Below are 9,796 nucleotides of genomic sequence, written 5' to 3' on the forward strand. Positions count from 1 at the left end.
TAGTATTCGTAGACATAACGATATCAAATCGTAAAAAGATATGCATGACGAGATGCAAAATAATTTTAAAGAAAATAGCATTTGTCTCAAATCTTTGAAAATTCGGCATGGTATCGAATAGCTAAAATATAAATTGTAAATCAAATGTTACGATGATGGGATTATTGTGCAAATAGTGATCCCAAGTGGAATAAGTAGTTATTAGGCTGGTCAGGAGTAACCAATGTGGTGGGCGCTATTTGCTGTTTAATAGGATGGCTGAGAAGAGATAATATGCGATAGGTAGTTATATGTAGTAGCCTCATCTGTCAACTCACTTAAAAAGTTTGACAAAAACGATAAGAACTTTAAAGGTAAGAAGTGCAATGATCAATTATCATGAGTTTACACTGATCAATGAGATCAATCATCAAAGTCAATCTTGTTTATAAATGCCTAATAAATTGCTGAAATGTTCTACACCAATATTTCAAGTATGTTGGAACGATGAAAAAAGCTTGATAAGTGATACTTCATGAACTGATCAAAAATCAACAAAATCGTCACTTTAAAATGAAAATATTGTCATATTTTATGTGGCGACATGATCCGATCAGCTTTTGCTGTATGATGAAAAGTGATTATGTTTGATGATTGAACTGATAGGAAGCTCTGAAGTTCATTTCTCAAAGTGAACGTTTTGCCAAGAATCGATTATCACGATTATGTCTGTTGGTCTTCTGCTTTTCTGAATCCTATCGGAATGCATACATTTGAGAAGTTTCACTCAGCAATTCAGTGAGATATTCTGAAAACTGTGATGTCTTCAGCTGGCATTATCAGGAGAAAAGGGCCAATTTGCCGCTACATTTCCTGACGAAACAGCAAACGCTACCTTAGTTGACGGAATTGAACTACTGAAGTTTTCCCAAACCCTTAAAAGCCATTATTCTTTCTTCATGAGCTTTGAATTTGTTTCAACATTGCAATCTTACAGTTCAAATCTCAGTTTGTCTTGTCATCACCTACGTCATCTTTATGCAATGAGTTTTATCATTTCTCAGACGCCATTTTTTGAACAATACTTACTGTCGTTTTCTTTAATCAGTTATCCCACTTTACAAACTAAGTTTTGTCATTTGAGATTATCAACCATTAACCTTAATATAATCCTTCACATTGCAAAACTTTCCCAGTCTTTAACTGAATATTTTTTCAGTGGTAAGAGTGGTACAATTATAGCATGTTCCGATCATTAAACAAATGGCAGAAATTGGGTACATCCATATCATCCCGAAACTTATTATCCACCACTACAAATAATTTGGAGAATTCACTGATTTGCCAAGAATTATTGCCGAATACAGTGGAAGAAATAGGAATACCGTATGCTATTAAGGTAAGTTGTTTATTTCCGAACTCGTGAAGCTGATCATTATTAACTTTAGAGCGTCAGTTCCATGACGATAGTCCGAATCGAAGTTTTGATACTTCCCTCATTTGTACCTCCTGGACCAGAGTTAGTGAACTAATTTTTCAGTACATATATGGTTCACGATAGAGTTTTTCTCCGTATTCTTTCTGCTTATTTACTTGCTTATTCCTTAATATTCGCTTATTCCTTATTTGTTTTTTATTTATTTATTTGTTTATTTATTTAAATAATTATTTTACTTATTTCTTTGTCAGTATATTTATTTATTTATTTTTTGTTTATTTATTCGTTTATTTATTCACTTATTTGTTTTAGTTATTTATTCATTTATTTATTCGTTTTTTTATTTATCATTAATTACTATCACAAATTCAGTAAGATAATCAGTAAGATAGTAAACCATAGATAGCCTAAACATTGTGTATATTAAATAATTGAACGTCCAATATTGTTTGCTTTTTTCCGAGCAAAGAATTTTAGCGCAGCCCAACTGATTTGCTTCGTGCACTGGCGGATACAGTTGGTGTTGATCCAACAGCTCCACATTTTGCCCTTATCGATGATCCATTGACGATTCCCACAGATTCACAGCGCGATTTATATTTTGTTGCCAAAGTATGATACATTTTCATTCATTTTCTTTTGTTTTTTCTGATGAAAGTATAAATGAATGAAAGACTCTCCCTGATTATCTGGTATGGTTGTACTTTTTCCATCTCACCCAACAAAAAAGAATTAATGCTTCGCTAGTTGTTTAATATTGCGTAGGCATGCAGTTTAAATATCTCTTACAGTACTGAACTGTTTTTTCCTATCCTTCATAATGATAGAGGCATCACTGAAACACATCATAGATTAATGAACGGCAGCATTAATGAACGGCAAAATTATATTCATTTGATTCGCCTGTCAGTTGAAAGATTTGATAAACGAGAATTATTCGAAATCAAAAGTTAGGATATTTACAGGAAATGGGACGTCGTGCAGCTCAACAACTTGCCCAAGAATGGCCAACATTATTCATGTATGATACAGATATACCACGTATTCAAGCTTATCGACCGCAGAAATCACCCGATGTCTCTGAGATTGCACCTACCGTTGAAAATTTACAAAAATTGATAGCATTAAAAGAGGTGGTCGGTGCAAATCAATTATATGATAAATTGGCCGCTGAAAATGTAACAATACCTCGCGAAGTATTGGTCAGTTATCTTGTAGTAATTACTTGAATTTTCAAATGACTTTCTTACTCGAGTAATTACTCGAATTTTCAAATGATTTTCTTTATGAATATTGAATGTTAGCAAGCAAACCATTTGAACTATTGATACTTTTACTAGCGGTTCAGTGAATGGAGCAGCTTGATAATTGGCATTTTCAACCGCTTTTGATTAACCGACGATTTCAAAGCTTTTGATTAACCGACTATACAGTTGTGCCAACTGAGTTGTGCATTAATTGAGGAAATGGCTGAACGATTTTTGTTTGTTGTAGAATCATTCAAATTTGGGATAAAAGTATCTCTTTAAAAAATGTTCATACAAAATGTTCGAAACCGTCCATGTTTTTCAGTTTTTTATAAAGGTTTCAAACTATTTAAGGTTGATCTATTTCGCTTGTTGGTTTACTATAACGGTAAGCCAATCCCAGCTTCTGAAATGTTGTGGCATGGATGGCGAAATTATGGTTGTCAAGTGGAACAAGAACCAGAAATGTGGGATAGTGTGAGTTTCTTAGGATTTTAGTTGAAATTTGATGGAATGTGAAAAAAGGTCCACTATTTCAAAATCCAAAATAAGAAATTTTAATTAGATAATAAACACTAATGTATCACATTTGTTGATCATTATTATCGTTTTTCATTACTATTAGTATTTTTGTCATCATTCTTTTCATCAATTTTTGTCGTCAGTTTTGGGCTATCCACCGTGAAGTGAAGGGTGATACCGTAAATTTGTTTTTCAAGTGAGACAGAACTTGTGTTCTAGGAACTTTGAGCAGGTCAAAATTTATCCGCTTGTTGGTTAAATAAAATCAGATGTTCCGAACTGCTAAAATTTCAGTGAAACTGCTAAAACTTCAGTTGAAGGAATGGTATAGTAATAGGACATTATGAGTAATAGATCGCCTTCAAATGACTGATAGCCGACCATATTTTATGAGACACGGAAATTGTGATCAACGTCATTTTAAAAAAATATGTTGCTCCTAAATAACTGAATTATTATCTTGGCGATTGGGTGCAAAAATCTATAATAGGGTTGCTTCACATTCTTTAAATTTTTGAACCTAAATTCATTATTTGATGACCTTTCTGTCTCCCAAGAAGAATATGATGTAAATAATGTTTCGTTGATTTCATTGATAATTAATTTCATCAGGGTGGTGCAGCTGATCTTTTATTCGAAGAGCTTGAAAAAGATAAAGAAATTTATTCCCTAATGATAGCTGGATTGTGTAAATATAGTAACGCTGAATGTACTACACGTGCGTTGGAACTTTATAAGGTATAAACTTTTAACTACTTTGTAAGTATTCAGTTGTGTTTTCGTCGGCAATTATGTTTAAATTCTTGAGAATATTTAATGTTTAAGGAAATGCGTGAGAAAAGTTTTGTTCCAACTGTTGAGGCATACTATGGTCTTATTACAATTGCGAAGACTTGGCAGGAAGCGATATTTTATTTGAAAGATATGGCACAAAAGAGTATTAAACCGAATATTCGGATTTTCAATGCTTTAATCGAAAAATCTATATCAGTTGTTAGTTTCATATATAGTAACGAAATACTTTATTTTTGCAAATTTTTTTCCTTTATTTTCTCAATCACTAATGTTTTCTCTTTTTGCAGTCCATTTTGGGTTATTTGCTGTTCATTATGTAGTTTCTTTGTTGTACATATTATTTACTTTTTCTTTAATTGTTGATGACTTGGAGGAAAAACTTGCAGCAACTGCGTGATCAGTTTAATACAGCAATCAAGATATTGAATGAAGCAACGACCGTGGGATGTAAGCCAAGTTTACGTACGTATTCGTTGTTGATGAGGAGTTGTTTAAAGCAGAGGAACATTAGCAAGGTAAAGTGCATTTAAATTGATCTTTTTGAAAGGAACCACGTATTATTTTAATATTTGACAAGGCTTATGTTGTTTTTACTTTCATCAGTTATTGAAAATGTTGAATCTATATTTTTGCAGTCTGTTTGCTTAGCTCATCTAGTGCATATTTTGGCCGAACTTGAGCGGACTGAAGCAATTGAAATGTTGGAAAAAGGTGATGAAGAATTTTTCACTAGTGCGATGGATTTTGCATTACAAACGAGGAATATTGCAGTTGCAGAGAGAATATTAGCTCTCTATCGTGCACCAAACAATTATGTTCGTTTACCTGCTTTTCTGGGAGAAGCGGAGTACGTTTTGTTTGTAAATTTAATTTTGATTCATTTTCAAATACTTTTCGCATGTCGAGATTCTGATGAATCAATTGAGTAAATTAAATGATAAATCCTTGATTAGCTCCTTTTCGGCGTGCAGCTATGCCAAAAACAGCAAACTGCACTGGATGGCTAATGCTGAAAAACGTGCTGGTATTCATGATAAATGTTTCGGTTGATCGTTATTTACAGGAGAGAACTTGTGATTTAGGTTATGATTTTTTACCTGATCAGCCGGTCATATTTTCCAAATTGCTTTTCATTCACCTTCTTTCAAGATTTTATGGATTATACCTACGCATTGTGATTAGTCAGTTGTCTTTGCAAGAGCTTGAAAAACAATATATGTCACTGGTCCCACGAGCTGTTCCATTCTCTAATAATTTGGCTATGATTATGCTTCGGAGATTACAGGTTTGGTAGAATTACCTTTGATTAAAATTGTTGCAAATTTTTTGCCGGGTAAATTTTTACTAGCACATTTTGACCATTCTAATTTTGATCCAGAATTTAAAAGAAATTTATAACAAATTTATAACCATTCTAATTTTGATCCAGAATTTAAAAGAAATTTATAACAAAAAATCTCCGTTTTTACATTCAAGACGTAGTGAATCTGGAAATTGTATTCAGACCGAAAAGAACGTGCCGTGGTTATTCTCTCGCCGATTGATTGAAGATTTTATTACGAGCCGACATATTTTGCGGCCGCATTTAAATCAACTTTTACGCTCTTATTTGCTCAGTATGGATTTAAAGGTGTTTCTCCTACTTTGTTTGATATTTGTTCAATCTTGCTGATGGATTGTGCTTAACTTAGCGGTTTTCTGACTGTTTTGAGTTGTGCAGTTAGGCTTTGCATCTTATTAACTTTGATTAAATAGTTCTGGAACTTTCGGGCCGTCTAAAATTTGGAACTTATTCTGTCTTGAAAAAATTGCACACTACAGATTTCAACTTCAGGATCATACAACGGCAATTATTTGGGCCCTTTATGGTGATTCTATTTGTCTTATATATTTTCAGAAAATGACTGTGGAACAGAAAGAAGAGCTTCGCGATTTAGTTGTCAAAATTGTTGATATTTTTGTGGAAATAAGTCGGTTTTCGGAAATAAAGCGCTTGCAGAAGATTCAGAAGAAATTGGAGCCTGATTTTGTTAGTTGTATCTCTTTGAGGATGGAGAGAAGACGATTAACTTTTAGTTTAACTGTTCAAGTCTCACTTTAAGATTGAGTTTGTTTTACTGATACTTGAATGGTGCTAGTAATCAGAACATCAATTTAGGGTAAATTGTGAATATTTAATGTCGAAAATTTTCCTATTTTTAATGGGAGCAATATAGCATTGTTATCTATAACAGATAGCAGATATGTCGTTGATGATGATAAAACTGGATGAAAGGGAACGTGCATGGAAGTTTCTAGCTTTGTTACTAGATGAAGAGGCAAAACAGGGTGAAGCTGCTACAGTTAGCAATGAAAGTATGTGTTTACTTGTTTGTTTTTAATTTTTGTATTCGTTACGCCAAATAAGATTCATTGAAGATTCGTCATCTAACTTCCGATTTTAATGTTCCTTTATTTCAGGATCTCCGAATTATGAAATTTTGAATTTATTGATGCAGGAGGCACTGAATGAAGGTAATTGGTATAATGCGAGCTGTTGTTTGCAAATTATGGCATTGTATTCACTCTCAGAGAATTTGAAGTCGGAGGCAGATCGTATCAGTAAACATTGCAACTTAACGTCGATACAGAGGAAGATTTTAGAAAATTTTATTGATGTAAGAACTTAAAGATGCAGTAAATGTCGCATAATAGATTTCTAAAAAATGTTCTAACCAATTAGAATGCTCGTTTGTGCAACTGTTTTATATGGGAATGCATATCCTGCTCAGCTGGAAGTCAAGTTCCTCAATGAAACTGTGACATTAAATGTTAGGACAGCTTCCGGATACTGATTGAGCTGTTACTAGCTGTGATTCTGGTAAAACTTATAATCTGATGTCAACCGTAATCCTAACAACGGTAATAGTAATGATAATGGTAATAATAACTGATAATGATTGGTATTAATTATTATTCTATCATATTTTAAATTTCATTAGGTTCTATATCATAGTTGCAGGTATGAGATTCCGCAGTTTCTTTTCAATTTCGTTAATTTATTTTGGCACCATCTGTTAGTAAATGATGGCTTTTGTAAATTTATGATTTGACATCATGAAAAATATAATGAATAATGTGCTCTGGTTTATCATTAAGAAAGAGATCAGTCTATATGGATAAGGTTCCTAAATCTTTAAGTAATTAAATTGTTTTTAAACTCCTTATGATAATAGCGTTTATTTGCTAACATCAGTTATCTTTTTGCTCAAAAAGAAAATTCTTCGTAACATAATAGGTATCAGAGTTATTGGTCCCTAATTTTTCAATTTCCGTGCTGAGCAGTATCCAGGCGGATTGGAATTGCAAATCCGTTGTGAATCATTTGTTAATCATTTGTTGAGGTCAGTTTCTATTCCCTTTCATGGCATAATTCTAACATTTACAGATAATTCAACAAGTACTTTTACTTATTTTTAATGGATTTTTGCCTCATGCGATGATCTTTGGTAACATTTTATACAGTGTTAGGTGAAAATTTCTCTTTGAACTAGTGAAAAACATAAATGTTGTGCTGATAAACTATCGTTCACTATTGTACATATACTTTCAAAGTTTGAATAAAAAATGATTATGAGTAGTATACTTGTAATGGATAAAAGTAAAACCAAAGATTAAAAGAAACATCGGATCCGGTAAATTGACACAAGCATTTTTGTATTCTATATAGAATAGATGAAGCCATTCAAATCTCAGGACTTCCGGACGAGTATTTTGCTTCAGAAATGATTCATTTATTGGATGAAAATAGTGGTGCTATTTGGTTGTGTTAGATTAAAATACTGCAAATTAGCTTCAGACGATTAGCAATTTGTAATCAGGAATAGTTGTGCGACATTTCTGTTTATTTGATCATGTCTACTTTCCTGTATACTTTTTATTACTTCTTGCAAATAGGTTGGTTACTGTCATATGTAAAGGGCATGAATTCTTACAGGTAAATTAATTGTCAATTAAGTATTGAAATTTGTAAGTTGTAATGGATGATGATTGCCAATCATTAGCCATGCTAATGTGATTTATGAAAATGACTCTCGATTAAACCATTTATTTGCACAAATCATTAAATACGGAATGGTTCAGGAATCTATTCCGGTTCAAGTATGCATTTATATATGCTTAGATTTCCGAAACTGATTTGCATTTTCGGCAATGGAATTGTGAGAAGATGTAAGTTAATTTTAATGCAGAAATTCCGTATCATAATCATTCGCAGCATTACTGGTTTGGATATTCAATGTAATGATTCTCTTAATGATGACTCATTCATGTTAAGTTATCATTTCTTGTAGATGATTCATTCGTTGGTTTTTTTTTCCTGGAATAAGCAAATAATGATCCCACAAATGAAGTACCATGATATCAACTGTTTAATCATTCAATTTTCATCCGTCAATCACTTAATTAATTAGGCTCTTAGAAGACATTTGTTTAGCTTATAATTTACAACACAGAATTGAAAAGTTAAGGAAAAAAAAATTCGTTCTTTTCTTTTTGCTAAAATTAATTTTAAGGATAACTTTTATCCTGAAATTTTGGCTTATTTTTCAGCGAATATTTACACTCCTAAAAGGATTGAAGGAACCTTTGAAATCACTGATAATTAAGTATTATTAGCCTTCTTTTTGCATTGATCATGTCCTCTAATTAACTTTCTTGTCATCTGTTGGGCTTCTTTTTTTTTCCCAAACTTTTGTCTTCTTTTTTTGATCTATATTTCGAAATGTTGGAATAGTTGCAGATAAGATATCAAACATGGAATTAGTACTCTAATTATAAACATGTAAATTTTCCAACTCCTAATTTTTGCATATTGCCGTAGGTTGGATTTAAAGCATGAAAGATGATTATTTTGTATGCTAAATGAAAATGGTTTGACTTTAATTTGAATTTGAATTTGTTGTTAGTTCAATAATTCTTGCATATATATATATATATATATATATATGAATTATCTAGCAAAGGTATTTTCTGCTTCTTTAAGGTTTAATCATTTCAGAAAACTCTATTTATTGTTATGGTTACTATCACTGATAATTGTTATGGTATAATCTTCAGTCTTAATTATCATTTTATATTGTCGTATATTGTAATATTTATCTTGAAAATATTGTAAATATCGCAATTATAAACAGGACTGTAAAAAAGTTTCTTTTTTTTTTTTTTTTTTTATCTTCCTTTTAATGTCTTCTTAATAGATATTAATTACTCAATGGAAAAGATATGATTCATTTCAAATGATAAAATTAAAACATTAAATAAAGGATAACTCGACTTATACATGAACTATGAACATTATTACAATTATCAACGATGATGATATTTTAGATCAATGACCTCATAAATGCTTATTCTTATGAATCTCAAATGATCAATGAAATCAAAATTATGTTATCTAGATTAAAAAAAAAAACTTTATTTTATTACTCCATTTAAATGATTTGTGTTAAGAAACGTTAAGTTATTTAACCATTAACTGAATATATTTCATCAAATTTAGTAAGCATTTAATAATTTGGCATATAAATTATTTTCAATTATTGCTAATTTATTTTTCATTTTTCAAGTTTTTTTTTTTACGATTAAATTATTAGTTATCTTAGCTACAAAAAAAAAAAAGGATAACTCGAATTACAATTGTGAACGATGAAAACAAAATTTACACGTCAAAAAAAAACAAAATTTATACGCTGTAAATAGCATAAATTATTAGTTATCTTACCTATAAAAAAAAAATGAAAACAAAATTTACACGTCAAAAAAAAAAACAAAATTT

At 31.2% G+C, this 9,796-nt stretch overlaps 1 protein-coding gene across 1 annotated transcript; it reads left to right on the top strand.

The window, feature by feature from the left end:
• Positions 1–1,128: 1,128 nt before the first annotated feature.
• LOAG_09745 (hypothetical protein) lies at positions 1,129–6,650 on the top strand (the record flags this gene model as incomplete). The annotated part of the gene is made up of 13 exons (XM_003145271.2): positions 1,129–1,378; positions 1,895–2,029; positions 2,383–2,619; positions 3,019–3,141; positions 3,799–3,924; positions 4,012–4,179; positions 4,368–4,496; positions 4,617–4,828; positions 5,131–5,266; positions 5,486–5,611; positions 5,879–6,010; positions 6,216–6,336; positions 6,442–6,650. The coding sequence occupies exons 1-13, from the start codon at positions 1,223–1,225 to the stop codon at positions 6,648–6,650; spliced, it is 2,010 nt and encodes a 669-aa protein (XP_003145319.1). The 5' UTR covers positions 1,129–1,222.
• Between the last annotated feature and the right edge of the window lie 3,146 nt (positions 6,651–9,796).

Source organism: Loa loa (assembly GCF_000183805.2).
Source record: "Loa loa unplaced genomic scaffold supercont3.173, whole genome shotgun sequence".
Lineage (NCBI taxonomy): Eukaryota > Metazoa > Nematoda > Chromadorea > Rhabditida > Onchocercidae > Loa > Loa loa.